Here is a 24533-nt window from a genome sequence, read left to right as displayed (position 1 = left end):
TTTATAAAGTTCGAACCCGCAGTGGGACTCAAACCTAGGTCGGTGCGGTGGCAGTCGGATGCTATAATTACTGAGGTAGTAGAGCTTTTTCTTTTTAAAGTAACCATTTGACAGAGATCTGTCTGGTTGGGAGTAATTATTTATTAAAAAGTTCAAACACCAACCAAGCCCTCCTCTAAGGACCAATCCCTACTAAAGGAACCCTACGTTTCGAGGCCAATTCGACCTCTTCTTCAGGGGCGACTGCGGCTATGACCGTTGAGGAGCAGTTTCCTTTTCTTTTTCTTCTACGGTGACTTTGACAACGCATGCATCATTGATGTTGAGACAAATCCTCGAAAGAGACTGTTTCTCGAATCCTGGCAAATTCAAACAACACCACAGAACATCAATCGGTCTCTCGGAGCTATGCCATCCGCATATGTGAACAGGATTCGTCACTTTATTGAAAAGGTACAGCCGTAGAAGAAGAAGACCATATATACACCATAGAAGAAAAAGAAAAGGAAACTGCTTTTCAACGGCCATAGCCGCAGTCGCCCCAGGAAGAAGAGGCCGAATTGACCTCGAAACGTAGGGTCCCTAGAATGGCTTGGTCTTCATATAAGGGCTTGGTTGGTGTTTGAACGTTTGAATAATCAGAGCCTTTTTGTGCACAAAACATGCATTGGGACTGAAAACCTCACATGCCCTAGTTATAGAGCCGTTGATATCGTTTAAAACTCGTCACCATAATCCCATCTAACAGGCCAGCCCACACAGGCCGAGCCTCACTATAGTGAGATGGCGTTAGAGTGTTAGATGGGCATATATATGCGCTCTTGAACTGGAGTCCCAGTTCTACAAAAAATAGGTGTAACGACTTAGTGCAGACTTCAGGATGTCGTGCCGCCATGCATGATGTTGATAGGCTGTAGAATCTATAAGACCATAATCAAGTCGCATGGCACATTCTCTCCTTCTCTACAGAAAAAAACAACAAAAACGGATGGTGTTGTAATCAGTGCACACACCTCTTAAGTGTATTTTGTGAGACAAACAAAAATGCATCCTAACAATGCAAGAATAGTTTCCAGTTGTCGGCAAAACAGGCCTAGGAACGTAGACGTCAGCTGGTATAGATCGATATTTTTGTTTATTTGAATGCAGAAGTGCCGTCGATGTTGGCAGGTTTGCGTTCAAGATATGTAAGAAAATTAATAATAATAAATACATAAATAGTAAAATAAAAAAAAATAAAATAAATAAGTATAAAATGAAAACAAACAAAAAATAAAAAAAAATATTAGGGCAATAAAGCAAAATGAAATAAATATAACGTAAAAAGACAGAGAATTAGAGGATGAAAAATATAGCACGAACAACACACGGAGTGTTGTATGTGCGGGGCTAATACTGGTGCTTTATGGCCTTGGTCAGCACGATCAAACCTGTATATTTATACTTTTTTAGTGGCTTTGGCTTGATAAAAAATTGTATATACAAGTTAACAAATCTGAACTTCCTTAGTGTTCACTGAAAGATTATTTTTTTTTCAAGAACATTATTTATAAGGAATAATATATGTTATTGAAGGCGCAATTTGTTGCTTAAAAAAACTCTGTGTCAGTCAGAGATTGCATACAAGATTATAAATCAAAAACATAAAGCACAAAGAAGCCGTTGGTTCAGTAATCACAGGCATACATGCAATTACCTTGCGAAAATAGGGTCCACTAAATATCAGGGAAAAGTGAAAAGTATGGGGGGGGGGGGGGGATATTGAGCACTACTTACGTCTGCTCAAAGAAAACTGCTCAACAAGCACACGACAAGTGCCGTAGTCGGTGTATTGAAGCGTTTGATCGTAGAGCTCTGCATTTAAGAAAACAGTATTGAACTTTAGCTTTGGTCTAGAATGTTCATGAAGCTTAAATATTCTATTTGCGAATGTGCAATAATTCTCCCCAGCTTAAAAAAAAAGTATTGTTTGGAGCTCATATCCAAGGCTGAATAGGGGTATTTTCAGACAAGGACAATCATAGGGTGTCATCTCTAATTTTTTGTTTTCAATGCAGTTTATATGATAGTCAAACATTTCCGCACAACGGAGCCAACATTGCTTTTGCAAGATTGTTCCTTGTTCTCGTGAGAAAAAGTCGCGTTCAATAGGAGGTGAATCAACTTTCCTGGTATAATAATTAATATCCTTATAATAACCTTGAAATTAAAATATAATTTAAGTAATAATCTTTAATTACAAATGCCGGTATCTCGAAGTTGATTACTGGGACCCAAGAATAAAACGAAAACAGGTCAAAATTTGGAATGTAACGTGCATAAAAAAATTCACACAAAATAAAATTCGCGCGAAGATTCGAAGAAAAAGAAGGCTTGACGCAAGCCAACATTTAAACCCTCAAGTGCTAAAAAAAGACTTCACACAGGTGAAAATTTGTAGTCTCATGGTATATTCGTAGTATATAAAACATTTATAAAAAGAAATACAGAAAACACAATTCACACACGGAAAGACACCGAAGCAATCAAAAGATAAACAAAAATGGATTGGTTTCGGAGGTAAAGACGTCACGAAAGGACATTTTCTGACCCCGTTTCTTCATTACTAACTCGTAAAAAGAAAAAAAAATATTTGGGGGAGAGGAGAAACTTACGAAAGCACAGAAATGTGAAATGGAAGAATGCCAAAATAAGAAAGAAAGAAATACATCTAATCCCTGCCTCAGCACGCCAGAAAATATAATTCTCAGACATTTCTTTAATTTTTTGTTTGAGTCTAGGGAAAACATTGGGTCTGGGATGTCGTTAAAAATATTTGGCACATAAAAGGAACGCACACTTTCGCCCCAGTGTGTTTTAAGTCTTGGAGTTTGGAAACGCTCAGTACATATAAATTTACGAGGTTCACTTGACACTACTTTGAACACAATATCTATGAAGTGCCTCCAAAAACAGTTTGAAGGAAACAAATATTAAAAAGCCGGCAATCCAAGAGAAGCAAAGAAGTTATTACCCAATAAATCTGTATTATATGTGACACCTTTCAATATACCTTTTAAAACGCAATCAACTCGTGAATGCCAGAAGGTTAGACAGCTAAAAAGGAGTAATACCACACCTAAGTATACTACAGTCTAATTCTGGATAATGTTCTTTATAATTGACAATTGTACAAGACTTCTAATATTGTAGAGTAAACAAGAGACAGTTCTCAGCCGTTGACACGTATAAAACATGTTACTATTCCATGAAAGGTTGCGACCAAAAATAAAGACATAAGTAGTTTATGGACCTAGCATATTGAACAGGTTAAATATAATATTACTTTTAATAATAAAACAATAATAAAAATTTGTACTAAGTTTTAATGTTTATTTATAAATAAAAATAAAAATAATAGTTTGGAAAATTAAACTCATATCACGGGATACATAATTTGCCATCGGATAGCGGGTGTTGTTTTATCACTTGGCAAGACAACACTCTTTTGTGTGGCAGCTCGCTTTTGTAAGCATTAAATTTCAGCAAAAGGCAACACAATTTTCCGATGGCGACATATAAATGTTTTCAATATAATGCCAAGCAAATAAAATTTTACGCACGCCTTCCTGTACTATCATCGGTGATCGTCATCATATTGTCCATGGCGCTGCGGCTGCCACGTGCTTTGTGAGTCCTTATCTTGACTTGCTTGGTTTTACTGCAAAAACACATTAATTTGTTGTATAGTTCAAATATAATGCAATAACTAATGAAACATGCAGTCATTATTTAACATACACTGGAAAGCAACAAGCCGGTAGTAGTATTTTAGCTCGAAGATTCATACCGCTTAAACTGACACGTAGATGTCTAGGATTTAGCAGTATTAATATAAATTTGTATAAAACTATCCTTCGTCTCAACAAGGTCGTGGTACCCAGCTAGGTATTCGTATAATGCATATTTAAATACACTTGCGCGGCTTTTATAGTCGAACTTTTTTAATCAACTTTGCCGAAACCTTAGTCTATGGGAGTACTTTTACGAAAACTTCAAGCATCTAACAATTTCTCAATCAGTAAAAAAAAAAAAAAAAATACCGCGAGAAGTTGAATTTTTAGCGCGCTTTGCTATGATTTTTTTTTATTTCTACATAAAATACGGCCAAAGAGATATATTAGCGAAATACCAGAAACACCGGCGACTCACCTATAACTAAACCTTTTGCAAGCGAGATGTAAATCTCTTAGCAGTTTACGAGAGATAAACATAACTATTAAGACAGCCGACAATAAACTGGCCATTTCGATAGTGAACTGCAACAATTACCTAGAAGTCCATTGCCAATTGTGGGAAACATTTTTTTTATAAGCTACCAGAAAATGATCCAACTTAAGCCCATTCCACCACAGTTTTGAACACTGTAACTGACTTTATGAAGATAGGTAAAATAACAACTGCAATTTGTTTTCCTTTAAACCAAAATATGCTAAAATAAACATTTTATACAAAATCGAAAAAAAAACACAAAGCGAGAAATTCTGGCCATCCAAATGTATACGTGACAGGGGACACTGGCAGAGCTTTTCTCCAGCTCCATAGACAGCCTTACTAGTGAAGTTCCACCTAAATTTTATTATTTTGCAAAAAATTCTAACCACTTTTTCTTAAAGATTTCAAGGCGACTATTCCAGGGTCGTTCTTTAGGGAGAAGATAAATTCGAGGTTTCACCTCTCCACACAAATATACGCCACGACAACAGAACCGCCTTACTAAATTATGCGTACGAGAGCGTTAGGCGCCATGTCTTTCCCTTCTGCAGCACTTCAGCATTTCTTGCCCGCCTAGTGCTGGAACTCAATATCTTTGAATATAACAAAAAATTTGGCTCTGCAGGTCAATAAAATAGCAGTTGGCAGTAATATGGTTTCTGACTATGCAAATATTTTTATGAACAGAGTAGAAAAACAACAACAACATTTCTTTTGAGCAGGCCTCTGCGACCCTCATTTTACAGACGATACATTGACGACTTATTTCTGATATGGAAGCACACTGAGGACCAGCTTGTTAAGTGTATTTGACACACCAAACCGCTATATTTACACACACGTATTTTTTAGTGGTAAAACCTTTCTTGATGTCATGTTAAAAAAAGATAAGTTAAAAAAAGAGCTCTATATAGGAAGTTTACAGATCGTTAAAATATTCACATTATAACAGCTGCCACGCTCGCCACTGTGAAACTAGTATACCGTACGGTCAGGCGCACAAGATCGACAGTTATGCTCTGACGAGGGTTACTTCAATGAAAAGTGAGCGGAAATTTTCCGCCAACGGTAATTGACGGCGCAATTGAATGAGCCAGGACACTAGACCGCAATCAACTATTGACGAGCACCCTACCGAATCAAAGTGAAAATCCGCAGAATACCATAGCCCTCTTAACCTACTTAAACAGCCCTCCTAACATTAACAACACCATTTAAATACCTTTTAATATTACCCAACACAGCAAAATATTTAAAACTATAATCCATTTTTCAGCACGTGTTGTATTCAGGCACCCTAGAAATCCTAAAGATATATTTTTTTTTAAATTTAATTTGCCTTGAGGGCCCGGTTAGAGCATTACGTAAAGGGAAGCGGGGGGGGGGGGGGGGGGGGGATACACATTTATGCAAATGCACACAAAAACACAGATTGATTTAATGCATTCAGAATAAACTCCGTTAGATATGAAATGGAAAGAACTACCCTATTGAAAAAACCAGCTTAAGCTGGTCCCAGCTTCAAGCTGGGTTATTGCCCCAGCATGCCCAGCTTGGCATGCTGGTCATGCTGGTTGATCTGGTCATACTGGTCATGATGGTTGATCTGGTCCCAGCTTCAAGCTGGGTTATTGCCCCAGCATGCCCAGTTTGGCATGCTGGTCATGCTGTTAAACTGGTCATGCTGGTGAACTTCCCAACCAGTTTAACCTGTTTAAATTAATACACAGAATAAAAAAGCCAAGCTCGTCAGAAAAGCCAACTCGGCATCCAATTTATTATTTTCGTACTTGCGGCAGCCTCACATGAACTCAAATGCTACACATCCTCGGCGCTGACACAGTACTAACCGACGCACAGATTCTCGGTGCAAATTGTCTACAATGTTAATAAAACCAGATTGCTTATCTCTCAACACGAAAAAAATACTAGACACAGGCCAAAAACAGGCAATAGCAGACGAAAATACTACACGGACGAGAGAAGCGAACCTGGGTCCCGCCAGCGATGGGGGCGAAGCGGCAACTTGCGTGGTCGGCAGAGGCGAGGAAATCCGTGTGGCTTGGATGGCATTGGCGATACTCCTCGGCACCGCCGTCATTCTTGGGCACACACACGTTCGAAGACACGAAGCGACGCCGCAGTCGGGACGTCTGACATCTTCCCGCACTGAACGGACTGCCGCTCGCTGTCTTCTCAAAACCCGCTTCGCTTGCACCGTCGTTCAACTAGTCTCCAAACAACGCGCACACAGCCGTCCCTTCGATCTGCCCTCTGCCCAAGCTATCCAAACGCGTCTTCGATTCTCCGTTTCTACCACTCTCTCTCTCTCTCTCTCTTTTCTCGCACACAAAGGTAGCTTGCAGCGCGCCTGACGCGCCCGGTGGTCTACCAAAAACGAGAGGACAAAGAACAGGACGTGGCCTCGTTCCAGCAGCCGACCTTGTCGCGCGCGCTCCCAGCAATGCCAGTTCGGCTATCTCTAGCCGACCTTGGCGTGCGCGCTCCCAGCATGACCAGCTTGACCACCACGATTATTATTTCGACCAGATTCACCAGCTTGTCTCCCAGCATGACCAGCTCGTCTCCCAGCTTGACCACATTGGCTCCATGGAAAACCAGTTTGACCAGTTAAGACCAGACTGGCTCCCAGCTACACCAGATTGAATCTAAAACCAGATTCGAGTGAGACCATGCTGGTTTTTACTTAGACCAGACTGACCAGCTTAAATTCCAGCTTGCCCAGCTTAAACCAGCTTGATTGCCAGCTAAACCAGTTTAATTACCACATTGACCAGTTTGACCACCTTGATTACCAGCTTGACCACCTTAATTACCAGCTTGACCAGTTTGATTTTCATGCTGGTTTTTCCAATAGGGTACTAATAACAAGAAAAAAATGATCCCTCTAACTTCAGAGAAAACCTTCTGGGTCTACAATGGTGACGGTGTAAGACGGTAGTCTGTTCCAGTCGCAGATGGCTTGAGGGAGGAATGACTGATTATATGCGTTTGTAGAACCGGATATACGTTTAATTGCGCAGCAGTTTTTAAGGCGGGACTACGTTCGGTCAGGAGTGGATAAAAAAGAGTTCTTGAGATTCGGACAATGATTGTAAACTATAGGGAGAAGACGCATAGGGATTGTAAACTATAGGAAGAAGAAACGTCGACACAACACTCTGGTTGCCGCCGTCGCTCCTAGATGGCGGTAGCTGACCAGAGTGTTGTTAGGGAGGCTCAAGTGAGGGTGGGTGCAACTGCTAGATCGGGGATCACGGGACATGGACGCCATTTAATTGCTAAATTTTTCTGGGAGTTTATGGGGCAAAAGGTCGTTTTCTTTTCCAACTCAGGTCATAAGAGCCCATTAAGGTGCTTGAATAATTTACACAATGTATAAATAATTACTTTCTCATTGCCACCAGTTTTGTTGCGATCGGTTAAGTATTTTTTTAACGCTAAAAATGGTAAATTCCGCCATCTTGGACGTTGCTGCTTGTCTGGCAGCCCTGCTTTCTCCTCTCGACGCTTGCAATTAAGGAGGATAGAAGGGTAGGAGAGGGCATGACGTTAGCCGCGTAGCCTCTACCAGCCATGCTCCCTTGACGCCTCGCCTCTTTCTCATTTTCCTCCTTACTCTCCTCACTCACCACGCCAACGTGACCACATCACGTGACCGTAGCTAGCCTTCGTCTTGCTATAGGGTACTAGAATACACCGCAGTCTAGCCTTCGATTTCATAAAACCTACCGGACGGAGCGCGCGCAAGCCTGCAAGGAGCCCTTCTACAATCAACCATCCATCTCACACGTGACATGTCACGCGCACCAATCGCCAGAAAGATCTGCGGTCACGCTGGGCACAAAATCGTTTAAACTTTTTATGACTAGGCTTCACCAATATTGCAACGTGCCCTCTCCTCGTACTTATAACCTCCTTGCTTGCAATTCTCAGAGCGAGAATGAAGCGAGAGAGGCTGCGCCAAGGCTTTCGTTGCTTGCAATGGGAGGCGAGAGGAGGAAAGGCGCATGGGGCAACAGAGTTGCAACAGAGCGGGCGTCTGCTCTCGTGCAGGCAACATTGGCGCATATCCTTTCTCGAATCCTTTCCCTCAGGCGCCGCCGTTAAATTGCAAACGCTCTCCAGATTTTGAGTTGCGCCTAGAGCACTATATAGCTCCTACGGAGCAGAGTAGCGCAATCCTTTGAACTCCGTGTTTTGCCGACAACATGGCCGACAGAGCGGCTCGGCGCGAGTCACGTGGTACTCAGGGTTCCAGGAGGCGGCCCGCCCTATGGGAGAATACATGAAGATCGACACAACACGGCTGATTAAAAAATGAACGGCGAGTTCACACTTTTCAAAACTAGTCTGTCGTGAAGTTAGTAAAGCACTAAACACTTTATTAAAGTTTTAACAATATCGGATACGTGTGCAAATTTTGAGAAGGCAATTTCCAAGGCAATGGCGTTTGAAGCAGACGATTTTTGCTCGCAGCGGAGATGGGCTTTTCGGGTTGGCCGGAGCGGGTCACGTGAATGCTGTGACGTCGCCGTGTCGTCTGCTGCATGATGCCGCTCAGGCAATTTTTAAAAAAAAGTCAGGTCCTTGCGGGGCACAAAACTTAGCGCAATTTATTCTAAAGTGTTCCATTATTATGTCAAAAATGATTGCGATGCCGTACATTCCCACAACACTGAAGTAACAACGATTTTCTCACGTTCTCCATGCATTTCTGACCGCAGTATAGGAACCTCCTGGCGTTCGCCGCTAGTCGCCGAGAGGCGGCGTTCTAGATTGCGCTACTCTGCTCCGAAGGAGCTATATAGTGCTCTAGTTGCGCCCACCCTCACTAGATCCTCCCTAAGTGTTGTGTTTGCCGGTTGTCGGCTTGCCGCCGTCGTTCACAGAGCGCGGCATTTCTTCGGAGGGAGAAGAGCGGGAACGAAACGAGCGGCGATGTGCTCAGCAGCGCGAATGGTTTCGCAACCGTTGCGAGGCCGCTATCGCCTGAAGTTCGACTGCGTCTGGCGCTTCTGATTCCCTTGCGAAAGAGCAGATCGCTGGCCTGGAAAGTCACCGCCGAGGACAGAAGCTACAGCTCCGCTGCTCTTCCATCTTCATCGGAGTGGAAAGGCTGAAAGTTTCTTAAGGTGGATACACTGACTAAAAAATCGTATGTAGACAGGATGAAACGAGCGGCCCGGTTTTTGTACTGCCTCCAGATAATTGATAAGGTAGGCTTTATTTATTATACATCTTCTTTGTTTAATTTTTACCCTAAAGGCCCTTTCGGGCATTACATAAGGGGAACGTGATACAAAGATTGGTACAACTGAATCAAGTGGCAACAAAAAGAGAAATATAAAAAAATGTAAACGCACAAAGCATAAATTGAAGGTAGAAAGCATTTGGCGTAATTTTGGTATTCAAACATAAGATGTAAAAAGATGGCGTACAATAAAAATATGTACATCAGAAACAAGACACTTACAACAACAACTGCAGGGATACAAGACTATTTAAGGATTAACCTTTTGCTCCTCCCTCCCCGACATTGCATATGTCAAATAAACTTCAATTCAATTCAATTCAACATGTTTAGTGCCGAGACAAAGGACTGATGGTGACTAATGGAGACAATTTCTCTGGGGAGGCTGTTCCAGTCCGATATAGCGAAAAGGAGTGGAGAGTTTCTAAACATGTGGGTTCGTGCAAATAGGGGTTCATTTTGAAAGGGTGATCCAAGCGGGACAATATATGATAAGCCGGTAGTAGGAAAGAGTCCCCAAAAGCCGAGGGACTGTAATAAAGTTTATGGATAAATTGTAAGCGTGCGAGGTGCCTTCTTGTATGAATAGGGTACAAGTTAAGTCGAAGTTTTAAACAGCTTACACTTGTGAATCGGCAGTAGTCGTAACTATAAATCTAGCAGCTTTATTTTGAATAGATTCGATCTTATCTGCCAGATATGTTTGATGATTGGGTTAAATGATTGATGCATATTCAACTTGAAATATGACAAGGGCAGTGTAGGCAAGAAGTTTTGTATCTGAGTTTGCTGGGAACAATGTTCGTTTGAGAAAGCCAAGCGTTTGCGACGCCTTGTTAGCAATGTGTTCAATGTGAAGGTTCCACGTTACGTCGGACGAGAGATGAACGCCCAGATATTTAAAAGATGAGACATTTTCAACGGCGTCACTACTAATGACGTACGTGTGAGGGGTGAGATGTCGTTTCAAGGGGAAGGTCATAGCTTTTGTTTTGTGTTTATTTATTTTCATCAGCCACGTGTCACACCAGTTTCAAACTGTGCCTTAGTCATCTTGTACAATTGTACTATCGTGAGGGTCCATAACGGGACGGTAGATGGCGCAATCATCCGCGAATAAACGAGCGCAAGAATTTATGCAAGCGTGACGATCATTGATGTAAATAAGAAAAAGCACAGGACCCAGTACATACTTCTGAGGCACACCTGACGTCACGAAAAGTGGGGAGGAGTGGCGTTTGCCAGTCATAACTGATTAGCGTCCGTTTGTCAAATCGTTTTTAATTCATTTACTCACCGTCTTTTCACTTTGTGATAGCGAGATGTAGTTGTTGTGTTCTAACATGAACGAGAGAAAACCGCCAAGTTGTCCGGACCACCCGCGGGTTCAGTGCGTCTTCAAATTCACACTGCCGCCTGATCGTTCGAACTGCCGTCTGCTCTTTCGAACTTGTCTGCTTTTTGTCGTCTGCTCGTTCAAACAAAAGCGGCCCATAGACCAAACTTTGACCCGGTGATTGCAATAAGAAGTAAATGCAGTTCTCAAAAGACTTAAGTTGGCTCGGTGCAAACAGTAGATACAAGATGTTGATCATTGGTACCAGTGGCCATCACAGATTTGTTACGCTTGGTCTGTTCTCGCTTCCGGTTTACAGTATCGACGTCGATCATCGCTGATACCTTCTACACTTTTGTAGCACAACCGACGTACGTTGCGACCGAAAATAGCTAGAAGAATATCTTCATGGTTTTAACGTCCAATCTGCGGCGTTCATGCGAATGAATTGCCGAACGTCAAATTATTTACGCAAAGTTTAGCGGCGTAACGAACCTTGATAATTTCGCTCAGGTGATTAAAGTGGTAAGACATTGCTATGAGGACGTAGAATCGACAATTCCAACGCGAAAAAGGGTATGCAGACTCACACAGAGGCCGACAACGTGAGATTCCAATGGTTTGTTGACGCGGGACGCGGTGCTTCTTGCCCGCACTCCACTCCGTATCCGTTCCAACTGTCGTCTGCTCTTTCAAATAGTCTGCTTTTTGTCGTCAGCTCGTTCAAACGACAGCGGCCCGTAAACCAAACGTTGACCCGGTAATTGAGGTAAGAACTAAGTGCAGGTCTCAAAACACTTTGGAAGGTTGGTTGGGGTAAGTAGGCTAAGTGTAAACAGTAGATACAAGAAGATGTTGATCATTGTTACCAGTGGCCGTTACCGACTAGTAATGCCCCATTCTACTTGCGGTTTTCAGTATCGACGTCCACCATCTCAGCTACGGTTCACGCGTTTGCAGCCCGAGCGACGTCGCGACTGAAAATATCGAAATGAATCTCATCGTGGGGGTCAGGCTTTAGCGCCTATTCTGCGGCGTCCACGTGAAATTAATCGCCGCACGTCCCGTTATTCACGCGAATTTTTGCGGTGTAACGAGCCTCGTTAATTTTGCTGAAGCCGCTCAAGTAGTCAGACATTGTTAGGAGGACATAAAATCAACAATTCCAACGCGAAAAAGAGCACGGTGACTCACACCGACGTCGACAACAACGCAATTCAATGGTTTGTTTATGGGCGACGGCGAGCTTCATGCCCACCGTCCACCGCGCATGCGCAGCGCCGGTGGCGTCCGCTAGGGGCGCTCCGGTTTGTTTGTAAGCATGAGTTGGTGTATAATGTGTTCTAGAAGTTTACATGAAACACAGGTGAGTGAGATGGGTCTGTAGTTGTCAAATGAATTTTTATCCCCCGTCTTAAACATAGGAACAACATGGGCATATTTATAATCGTCCGGTAATTCACCCATGGAGAGGGATTGTTGCAACAATCTTCCCAGAAGAGGGCCAGAAATTGATTTGACTAGCTCTAATAGCTTTGTGAATATTTCATCAGAGCCAGGCCTAGAGTTAGTGGGCAATCGATCAGTGGCACATATAACCCGACAGGTAGAAATTACAATATCTTACATATTGATTTCAACTGACATTTCTGATATAGTCGAATCTAAAAGAACATCCTCATCATTGAAAACGCTGCTGAAAACTCATTGCACTGGTCGGCCAACTGAGATTCACCAAGTAAGGTGTCACCAGAACCCAAGCACGGAAGCACACTTGCAGGGTGTGGGTTTACAACCCTCCACAATGTTTTCGGGTCTGAAACGTCAAAGAAGCCCTGCTTGGCCTGTTTTATCAATTTCTTGCAACATATGGCATACGCATGATAGGAGATCCAATCGTCGTCCAAGTCAAAGCCCTTCGCTCGCTTATATAAACGCTTTTTTTTTCTTCGGATACTTTGTTTAATTTCAGATGTAAACCAAGGGAACGTAGACAAGGTATAGTGTTTAAAACAGGAATGCAGGCAGCCTGAGACTCTATCAGTTTGTTGCGAAACAAGATCCAGTTTTCATCTACGGGACGCTCATCAAGCCTACCCAAGAAAGAGCTGGAAAACATAGATTAACATAAAAGATTCTTCATCTCCTCTCCTGTAATCAAACATTTGTTTTCCTTAAATATCACGCTTTGCAACGTATAAAGAGAAGTACAATTTACGACACGGTGATCACAAATTAAGTCAAAAACATTAACCGATGCGTGCTCAGGCTGCGCTGTAAAACTTTCATCCAACATAGCATCTCCACGGGTAGGGGTTGTGAGAATCTGCTCTAGTTGGAAATTACTCGCCATCTCAAGAATCTTTAGGCATTTGCTCTTGTTTGTACAGTAGCTAGAAACTTCATTTGCTGTCCAGTCTATACTAGGATAGTTAAAATCACCCGCAAGGACAATAGGAGTGTTAGGGAACTTTAACTGTAAATCGTCTTCAATTTCGGTTAAGTGGTCAATAAACTTTGCCCCAGAGTCCGGCGGTCTGTAACACACTCCGATTAAGCACCTTTGAAAGCCTATTCCGATTGTGACCCACAGAATCTCAAGCGCTGTATCAACTGGAATGACGGCGATCATAACCCCACTTTTTTACGGCGATCATAACCCCACCTCCCCTGGAGTAAGACCGGTCATTTTGTTAGACTTAAAATAGGTCTGAAAATGTCACCTTTGAATTTGCTATGTCTAAGCTGAGCCATATCTAAGTTCCCGAAATGACATCAGCGGAACATGCATCAATAAAAGAGACCAAGTCATCCTGTTCCAGTATTAGACTGCAAAAGTTGGCGACGAGAAAGGACAGCTGACTATCCTTCTCAACAGGACTCGATTTGAAAAGGCTGCCGATTGGTTACGTTCGAAGAGTGATGATGTTGACAGGGCACGACCTGTCCGTTGGTATCCTACCAACGGACAGGTCGTGCCCTGTCAGCTGCATATTCTAATTTAGGTTTGACGAACACGTCATGCTGCATTGTGTGGACGAGTGGAAGATCAGAGCGAAGGTGAATCCTAGAGTTCTTCATGGTTCAGCATGACTGGCTTCAATGTGATTATTCCATGAGTTGTGTGATGTAAGGTTTACACCAAGATATTTATATGTTGAAGCGGTCTCGATCTAGTCAGAGACGATGGGATATTGATATGATAAGACATGTTTTCCTAGTGAAGGAGATTAGTTTACATTTGGACTTGTCTAACGACATAAACTACTGTTTGCACTATTGGTTAATTTTTAAAAGGCGAGGGCCAGGAATTGGGATCATCCAGGTGGGAAATACCGGGTCTACCAATCATGAGGCCGCGTGAGTGGGAACGTCGTCCGCAACCAGTCCGTTGAAGGCAAGGGATACAACTTTACCTTCAAAATTCGCGGTTAACTTTACTGCTTTAACATCAGTTCTGTGATACTGGAATTTGCGGAATGCCAAATGCAGTATGGGGGCCGAACACAAACTCGATTTTGCTTAAGGTTCAATAATCCCAAGGATCACTTAGAGATCTTTGTGTTTCTCTCCTGTCCACCTCTGAACGCATAAAGGAAGCTGAACGCTCATCCGAAGATGTAGCGTTACGTTTTTAGAATCCGGATTTAGCTCGCATTGCAAGCGGGCCCAGAAGGGATCGTCTCTATTTCGTGAAATCGACACAATCTGAGCAGAAAGTGATAAAGATGCAGGTATATTAACGCTGCTTCAAATCATTGACACCTAAATTTAAGAAGGGCACTCATTCGCGGGTGAGAAACGCGGGAATTGCTCTTTGAATTTCAACTGCATATTCGCACTTCGAATCTCAGCTGGAATTTCACTTTGAATCCCAACTGCATATATTCAGTTGAAGTTCAAAAAAGAAGGCCCGCTTTTCCGTTAGCGTCCGCACTAGAAACACACAAGAAAAAAAGTACACTCCAGAATAAATAAAGCCTCGTTAAAATTATAAAAAGCATATATATTATACTATAGTATCAAAATAACTGTTCTTAATTATGAGATTTATAATTTATATATTTAAGTGTTGTGTAATATGATAATAAAACGAATAAAGGTCATATACCGTGGCTCAGAGCTTGTTCATGCAGTTTTTTTTTAAAGATTATGTTAAGAATACTTTACTCCTATAATACAGTGACGCATCGTTGATACGGTACTCGTTAATGGGGACCCGCCACTATATGGACGACATTTTGGGGGAAGAATTGAGTAAATAAACCCATTTTGGACTCGTTATTAGGAACTTAAGTTATGAACGCTTTTTGGCAGTAAAATTTGTCCATAAACGAGACATCACTGTAGTGAATATTTAGGGCGGTTTTCCAAATAAAGGACTGCACTTAAAGATGCCTGTACAAAATCAAGGACGAAAACATTTCGCAAACATTCAGCTGGTAATGCATAATAAGTACTTACAGTGGACCCTGAAGAGTCTGCTTGTAATAAAGAATGGCGTTTCTTTGACCATATACATTGCTCACTACAAGCAGCGACACACACTTAGCCGCCTCTGGTACCGCATGGTCGTCTCGGTAGGAACGATATTGCAGGTAGTACCGTTTTGGTATCGCAAGCTCCTGGAAAGGTAAAACGGATCACGTTAGGAGACACGCTGGAGTAACTCCCATCAACTCGACCAAGACGTTCAGCTAGCGCTCGTGTTCAATCAGTGAGGAAACAAGCAGTGCGTCAGCGTTCGGCTTTCCATCGGTCCTTCGTTTTCCACTTCACGACTGCGTTACCGAAAACGGTTAAGTGGCAACCATAGAACACATTCTGAGTTGAAACCACTATTAACTTGATAAAACTGTAACTCGAAATGGCGTTTCGTGCAGGCCACTACCCCGTGCAGACTGAAAAAGGAAAGTCAAAGCAAGTAGACAGGCGAGCTGGTTAAGGCTAGACATTGTAACCCTCGTTCGGAGCTTCGGGTCTGTCCGTACCTCTTTTTTCCCTCGCTCCAGGGTTACCATGCCTAAAAAAAGCGGCTCTGTAAACGGCCTGTTGCAGGTCTATAACTTCTTCATCAGGCATACTGGAACATGTTTTTTACAAGCATGAAAGCCCATATAAAAAAATAACCAAATTCAGAAAAAAAGACAAGGTTTTCTTTATTGTAGATATTTTTTGCAGTGTTAATAATCTGTTTGAAGGTAAACATGTTTGAGAGAATTCTCTCTGGTTGGGTAAATAATAAAGAGATAAGATAATCCGCCAACCAAAAATTGAAATAGTAGCGACCCTACGTTTCGAAACCGTTCGTTTCTTCTTCAGGGGGATGAATGAAGGACAGCAGCTTCTTCTTCTAGATGTTCAGCGACTTCTTTTTCTTTTTCATTGGTCTTAGTAGGCTGGTCGTGCCGTGCGCAGTCTGTTATAACATCTTGGAGGCCGGTAATATATAAAGTTGGAAGTGCCCTTAAGGACCTATTGATGTTGTTAGAGGTTGTTTGTATGTACCATGACTCTACGAGGTGTCTTCTACGTAGATTTGATGCCGTGTCTAGGATGCTTGCGTTTTCAAAGGCAATGCGGTGGTCGAGGGTCTCGCAATGTTCAGCGAGAGCACTGCGTTCTCTGTCGAAGTTTCGCACGTCGTTTTTATGTTGGCGGAGTCGATCGTGGAAGTTCTTCGATTCGCCGATATAGGAGGCGGGGCATTGGGAGCATGGAACCTTATAAATGACGCCCTGGGCCCTGTCCTTCGGTGGCCTGTCCTTTGGGCGGGGTAGGAAGTGCCCAAGAGTTGACACCGGTTTGTGTGCAACCATAATATGTTCCTTTGCGAATAGTCTGGATAGTAGTTCGCTCGTTCCTTTCACGTAAGGGATGCTGACGCGTGCTAGCGGTTTGGAAGCTGTTCTTGCAGGTTGGTTTATCCTATTATGGTTCTGACGTCGAACCACATGGCGAATGAAATTACCGGTATAGCCATTCTTTTTTAGGTCGCTGATGATTGTTTGTTCCTCTTTTCTTTTGTCGTTTTCAGAAGAGCACACAGCCTTAGCTCTCGTAAACAGTGTGGAGACGACAGACGCCTTGTGGCTAACCGGGTGGTTGGAATCGAACCGGAGGTAACGTCCAGAGTGAGTTGGTTTCCTGTGCACGGTAAATTTTAGGGCATCACCTTGTCTTCGGACCAGCACATCGAGAAAGGGCAAAGTGTTGTTGTGTTCGCGTTCCACGGTGAATTGTATAGCCGGTTCTATAGAGTTGAGGTGGCCGAGGAAGTTGTCCACTTCTGATCCTTGTATGATGCAGAAGCAGTCGTCAATATACCGTAGGAATATCTGGGGTCTGGATGCAAAAGATTGTAGAGCCTTCTGTTCGATTACTTCCATTGTCAGGTTGGCCATGGCAACGGAGATGGATGCGCCCATTGCCGTGCCACTAGTTTGTTGGTAGAATTGTTGTTTGAAGGAGAAGTAAGTATTGTTCAAGCAGAATTCTAGGAGGCGACATATCTCATCGATGCTGAGGCAAGTTCTTGTGTCTAAGTCTTCATCCTTCTCGAGAGCTTCTCTTGTTGCGGTGACAGCCAGAGGAATCGGGACGTTTGTAAAAAGGGATACAACATCGAATGATACCAGACACTCGTCATTGTCGACCCTTATTTGCGATATGCGTTCTACAAAATCGCTGGAATTCCGTACGTTAGTCGGCGTATTCCCGGCGAGAGGGGATATTACTCTGTGTAAGTAGTCTGACAAAGCTCGAAGTGGTGAAGTTGTGAAGTCAACGATGGGTCTCAGTGGAACGTCGGGCTTATGGATCTTGGGAAGTCCGTAAAATCCTGGAGCGAATCCATTTCTGCAAATAATTCGAAGGTAAAGGTTCTTTGACTCCGGGTAGTTTTTAAAAATTGTTGCCAGCATGCTGTTTAAGTTTCTCTGTATGACGAGCGTCGGATTCCGTTTGAGCTTCTTGTAGGCGGAGCAATCAAGAAGTTTTTGGGTCTTTTCTTCGTACGCTACTCTGTCAAGAACGACAGTCGTGTTGCCTTTGTCCGCTGGTAAGATGACGATGGTGCTGTCTTCTCTGAGCTTGCGGAGCGCTGTGTGTTCCTCCTTAGAGATGTTGTATGGTTGACGTCGTGGGAGTTTCGACAGTGCGCTGATTGCCTTTAGACGGATTCCTTCCCGTACGCTAGGAACCATGTGCATGATGCCGTCCTCGATGGCAGCAGCCATATGCGCCAAAGGAGGCCGTGTGGTGGTGAGGTTGTAGTTATGACCCCTGGCGAGGACATCAATTTCACGTTGGGAGAGTGAGCTCGAGGACAAGTTGGTGACAAAAGAGGAGTTATTCTTGTACCGCCTCGTCTCCTTCTGTCTTCTCAGAGTCAACAGATTTTTTTCCTGAGTGATTTGGTGTTTCTGAGTTGCGGTTGCGGCGCATTTTTCGGCAAAAGCTTGTACTGATGGAAACATGTGCGGAATTCGATGTTCAAGCTGTTGACGTACATAAAACAAATCTAGCTGTTTCTGTTTAAGGATAGCGTTGCATTCGTGAATGCGAGCATTTACCAGACGATGCTCCGCTTGCGTCAAAACTTTATGACCCTCTGGTGTTGGGACAATCCGTTTCAACCGTAAGCTTCGAGGAATAACTTCAGCATCACGGCAAGCCTTCGTGAAATTCAAGTGTGTCTTGAATGAAGAGATGCTGCGGTAGATGTTCACGTACCGTTTCGCTAGCTGGGTAGTCTTTTGTCCAAAGTCATCGTGAAGAGACTTGAAGGTAAACATGTTTGAGAGAATTCTCTCTGGTTGGGTAAATAATAAAGAGATAAGATAATCCGCCAACCAAAAATTGAAATAGTAGCGACCCTACGTTTCGAAACCGTTCGTTTCTTCTTCAGGGGGATGAATGAAGGACAGCAGCTTCTTCTTCTTCTAGATGTTCAGCAACTTCTTTTTCTTTTTCATTGGTCTTAGTAGGCTGGTCGTGCCGTGCGCAGTCTGTTATAACATCTTGGAGGCCGGTAATGTATAAAGTTGGAAGTGCCCCTAAGGACCTATTGATGTTGTTAGAGGTTGTTTGTATTTGATGTTGTTAGAGGTTGTTTGGAAGCTGTTCAATAGAACAGCTTCCAAACCGCTAGCACGCGTCAGCATCCCTTACGTGAAAGGAACGAGCGAACTACTATCCAGACTATTCGCAAAGGAACATATTATGGTTGCACACAAACCGGTGTCAACTCTTGGGCACTTCCTACCCCGCCCAAAGGACAGGCCACCAAAGGACAGGGCCCAGGGCGTCATTTATAAGGTTCCATGCTCCCAATGCCCCGCCTCCTATATCGGCGAATCGAAGAACTTCCACGATCGACTCCGCCAACATAAAAACGACGTGCGAAACTTCGACAGAGAACGCAGTGCTCTCGCTGAACATTGCGAGACCCTCGACCACCGCATTGCCTTTGAAAACGCAAGCATCCTAGACACGGCATCAAATCTACGTAGAAGACACCTCGTAGAGTCATGGTACATACAAACAACCTCTAACAACATCAATAGGTCCTTAGGGGCACTTCCAACTTTATATATTACCGGCCTCCAAGATGTTATAACAGACTGCGCACGGCACGACCAGCCTACTAAGACCAATGAAAAAGAAAAAGAAGTCGCTGAACATCTAGAAGAAGAAGAAGCTGCTGTCCTTCATTCATCCCCCTGAAGAAGAAACGAACGGTTTCGAAACGTAGGGTCGCTACTATTTCAATTTTTGGTTGGCGGATTATCTTATCTCTTTAATAGTCTGTTTGCATGATAATATAACGGTAACTGTTTTATACAATCACATCATCTTGAAATTATTTTATAGGTGTGCGTAAGAAAAATAATCCTTCAAAGTAGCGCGCTATGACAAAAACAAATCGTATAAGTTATAGGCCTGCAAATTTCCCACAAAATCATTAAATATTCCATGTAGAGAGCTATTTTTTTATAAACCACATGTAAAACAATTAATGACAAATACTATTCCTAGCTACTTATTTTTTCCCATATGTTGTTTCTAAAGAATAATGGTTTTCTGGTATCTAATGCTCTAGTTATTTACTACCGAACATGAGAACACCGAATGAGGGTGTACATGCGAGTTTCCGCTTTTTTTTTTTATGATCAAAGACATTTTGTGTCTATATTATTTTTCTAGGCAAACCATTTGTAGGCTTATTTATTCAATAAATTAGGCAACGGCATATAAACATAGCTTGGCACATCCACATATCTAGTCATTTAAGAATCAGCCACGCTTACTTAGTCTGATCCAGTGGTGTAGCCAGGAATATTTTCTGGGGAATGGGAGTAAAATTATTTGGTGTGCGTAGGGGGGTTGGGGGGAGTTAAAGTGCGTCTGTATATTATAGGGGCCGGCTAAATTTTGAGGGGGGCATAAGACAGCCCCCCCCCCCCCCCCTGGCTACGCTGCTGGTCTGGTCTTATCTGAATCCACTAGCAGATAAAGGCACATGCACGTCTGCCTAGTTCAAAAGAGTAGGTTGGTTGTAAGAACTCAAGCACAGAACTCATCTTTCAAAGTCACGTGCCCGCTACCGTGCCTTTTCTGCAGTTCCGTTCTCAAAACGTAATCCCCGCAGTTCTTTTCTTCTACAAGCTGCGGCGACAAAATATAAACCTAATAAAAACCAAACTGCTTAATGAAAATTGTAACGGCGTTCGCTACTGAAAAAAAAAAAAGAACACCACAAAAACATTTTGTATATTTGTTTAACAGGCGAATTACCCCCAAAATGCACACCAGGGCTCAAAGAGTATGCCTTGCGTTCTTGAGATCAGCTTCTTACCATGCTGAGCAAGTGTCCGGGTTAGTGGAGAGACATGGTTAATACGACCATTTTTTAGCGACCCCGCTGAAAAATCTCGTGCCCACTACAGCGATGGTGAAAAAATTACAATGTAGAAAACATAAAATATTATAGTGACTCAACAATACACAAACCGAGGCGATGAAAATCTTCAGTAAAAATAGGCTCTTTACCTTCCAGTTTCTTTTTTTTCGGCAAGGCTGCCCTGAGTTATAGGTTATCGCGAGTTTTGTATAAGTTCGTCCATCATTTGATATACTCCGCACAAATTATCAATTTGCCGCACGAGGTCCCATCAATGTTGGGTTCCAAGTAACATTTGCTAGTCCCTGTTGAATCACCGCACGTTTCTGTTTTTTTATATGGTGTGTGTGCCTGCATAATTCTGTTTCTGTTTTACTCTATATTTTGTGTGGTGGGCTGGCAAGCGCACGGGTTTTCACATTTCTGCACAGCCTTGCACGGCACCTTGAATAAGATTGTTTGCAAATAAATGTTATTATTAATAATATTGTATTATTAATATTAAATACCAGCATACACACACTCTCGTAAGAAATAGACAAATATTAAACAGGCTTGCTCATGCTAAAAATGACCTCCAAGATCAATCGATTCCGGTATATTGACTCACTGCGACGACTTCAGGTAGGTGAAATAGTGAGTTTACATTCTGTAAGTTTTAGAGTCCGGATAAGGCGGTTCACAATGAAGTCGGCAATGCTATCAGGAAATAAACGTTAGCACTTACCCTTTGAGCATCGTAGGTGGTCTGATAGACCCTTGAGTGCGCCTCAGGAAGGAGAATGATGGCCCCAATCATAACGCAGCAAGCAGTCGAAAGTTGACGTGCCATGCCTAAGTGATTCAAGCGTACCACTGGTAAGTTGTTGCGCGCCGTATCATATTTATAGGGAATCAAAGTTTGACGTCACCAGGATAACGACTTATAGTCGATGACATGTTAAGAGTTCAGAGGAAGCTCTATAAAGAGGTGAGAGCAGCTCTCCTTGAACCCTTAACCGGTCACCTACAATAGATCATTGTGCTCTTGAACAACGAATGTGGTATACAATCAGGTAGCTTATTTCGCCATAAAACGGTTGCTTAAATCTGTTAGATATGATTTTATATTTGCGGCTTTTTTATTTGTAAGAGAAAAAGTGGTTTGTTGAGCTGGGCAAAATGCTTTTATTTGTAATTAAATACTATATTAATGACTTTGCCTGAAAGGCTAAAATGTAATTAAGATCATAACAAATTACCACGAATTAAAAGTAAGTAATTAAAATTACAAATTACTTTAAAATCTAATAACATTACTTTATATTACCTTTTTAGTTTTTCCCTTTTTTGTATAAAGAACAAAGTCAACCGCCCGTCCAGAACATGTTGTAGGACTGCCATTCTGTTGGTTAAGAAGAGGGCCTAAATAGAGGTGTGTTCCTATGGTCCAAGCATGATGTCGTAGCACAGAGAGCCAAGAAAGGGCAGCCCCTAGCTGGAACAGCAGAAACGATGAGCGTTGCATCTTGTCGATGCCATGCCCTCTCTACTCAAGATGAAATCAGCAAGAAGTATGACCTAAGATAGGCTATTATTACAACTTAAACAACCAATAGTATCCAAGTTCCACACAATGCTTACGGCATGAAGACAAGTGAACGAGGAGAAAACCCGAGAGAATAATCAAGGCGGGCAGCCTCGGTTGGCTATTCTAAAGGCAAGAGTGGCAGAGAGATAAAATAAGGCTGTAGCTTAATAGTGCTAATCTAAGCGATACGACAAGGACGTACCATAAGGTACGCTAACTTCGACTGTTTAATAACCACATAGCGTATTCTACATTGCGTTCTATATTCAACGATGTCAAAAGTGTTATTTCGAATAAAACAAAGTTGCCCCAAATTATCGCCTATCCTTTTTCTAACTCAACGTGCTATACCCCACAAACAAATAATGTCTCACATAATAATACCATCCGACCCTATTGCGTTTAATAATGTCTATTACTACAGTTAAACTTAACTGTTCTGCTTTTGTATTAAAGATAGTACATTTATTTCACAATAAACATACTAGCTTTACGTATAAATCTGATTTTATCGTAGCATTCTCGGATCCGTCATCAGCAAAGCATCCTTATTTGATAGACTCGGGGATTTCATCAGCCTCCCTATCTGCCATTGTCCCTAAATGGCAAGCATTATTTCTCTCTTCTCTAGCATGGAAAAGAACATCTCCTGGATGGAGCTGTTACCTTTACCTGTACTACGCTGGCATTTTACTTTCAGTTAAGCGACAAAAGCATGGGCCACGTAGAGTTCTGGACACGTCAGAATTCTGGCAAAAGTGTCTGATTGCCAAAACAAACAAAAAAAAAGATAAACATATTTTTTTTATAATTACTTTAGCTTTAGAATCGTGAAACGTTAGATTTGTATTAAGTAGCCAATGATGATTTTACCTCATGTAAATTGGAAGCTGTGACATGTCTGCAAACCATATAACGCTCTAATAATAACGTTCTTGTTTTTGTGCTTTGCTACCAGCCTTCTTTAACAGATTTGTTCTTATCTAGATGATCTAAGGCCCCGTGAAATGGGTAGAAGCTTCAACATTAATTGAATGAGAAAGGCTCATAGGCTACACACAGTATTAGTGTGGCGGACACAATTCCTCTTATATTTGGGTACTTCAATCGCATATAAGTGTGGAAGATGTGTAAAACTATTCAATTATTTGCCGAATATTTTATCAATGCAATAATCGTCTAATAACCCCTTAACCGATTATTTGTACGAAAGCGAACACTTCCATTCAGCTGTCGCAGTAGCTCCTGTGAAAAAAGCGGCTTCGCAGACGCCACATTACACGTATATTTAATTAAATAATGTTCCTGACTGCGCCCATCTGAGTATCATTTTTCACAGTTAGCATTTATGAATAGAATAGGGCTTCAAAAATATCATAATTTTTTGCCCGTGCATAGAGCACGAAGAATGCTTAGAAAGCATCAGGAAACGTTCATTCGCTGATATTCTTTTAAAGGGGCGGTGCAACGATTTTCAGACCTTGGCAAATTAACTGCGGAAATTAATCCGTGTTACTCTAGGAACGAAGAACAGAAAACCGCATTTTCTTGCGAGCACTAGTTTTTATGTAAAACAAATTTAACACATCGAAGGGCAAAGTGGCTCTCATCTCTCGATGTTGCCTTTCGGGTGACGTACTCTGGGTGCTCACGTGGTTTCCCCTTGGGTTCTCTCTTCAGAGACCCCAGCCGCTTCCTCCGCGATTAATGACTTTTAAAGGATTAGCATCGTCGAAGGTCGCGGCGAGCGATCGACACAAAAGACGGTTCGCTACGGGGGCGACGGCGAGTGTAGCCGCGGAGGGGGACAGGTTTTTATTTCACTTCCGCGTGTCTCCCTGAGTACGTCACACATCAGTTCCGTTAACCACCCCAAGCGGTTGCAGATCGGCAAATATTTCGTTCTCTTCTTTGCGATCACGCACCGGAATAGCAGTTTTTCGGGGCAAGGTGACACGTTTTTGGTCACCTGTGCTTGGATAAACAATATACAAAATACAAATTGCCAATTCTTTCAATACTAACATCTTTGCACTAACCCTTTAATTGCCTCAGGTTATTAGCAAAAATACATATTCGCAAACAGGCGCGGATAGCAACATGTTTATTTTGTGTTTCAAGATTTCACAAAGCACCTCAGCAAATTGGCGCTGCTAGAAGACTCACATTTTATGCGTCTCATTCGCATGTTTCA

General features: G+C 42.4%; 1 protein-coding gene across 1 annotated transcript in view; it reads right to left on the bottom strand.

Annotated features, from left to right (window-relative positions):
• LOC115310199 overlaps positions 1–21601 on the bottom strand; it is a 28406-nt gene extending 6805 nt beyond the window's left edge. The window contains exons 1-4 of the mRNA XM_040214623.1: positions 21497–21601; positions 15330–15490; positions 3603–3700; positions 1777–1854 (exon numbers count right to left, since the gene is read on the bottom strand). Coding sequence (XP_040070557.1) covers positions 1777–1854; positions 3603–3700; positions 15330–15490; positions 21497–21601 — 442 coding nt within the window. The remainder of the gene's footprint in view (positions 1–1776; positions 1855–3602; positions 3701–15329; positions 15491–21496) is intronic.
• Positions 21602–24533: the final 2932 nt, after the last annotated feature.

The sequence above is a fragment of the Ixodes scapularis genome, unplaced genomic scaffold, assembly GCF_016920785.2.
Source record: "Ixodes scapularis isolate PalLabHiFi unplaced genomic scaffold, ASM1692078v2 PGA_scaffold5__190_contigs__length_132052651, whole genome shotgun sequence".
Lineage (NCBI taxonomy): Eukaryota > Metazoa > Arthropoda > Arachnida > Ixodida > Ixodidae > Ixodes > Ixodes scapularis.
The sequence above is the reverse complement of the archived record's forward strand: the minus strand, read 5'-3'. Positions and strand labels throughout refer to the sequence as shown.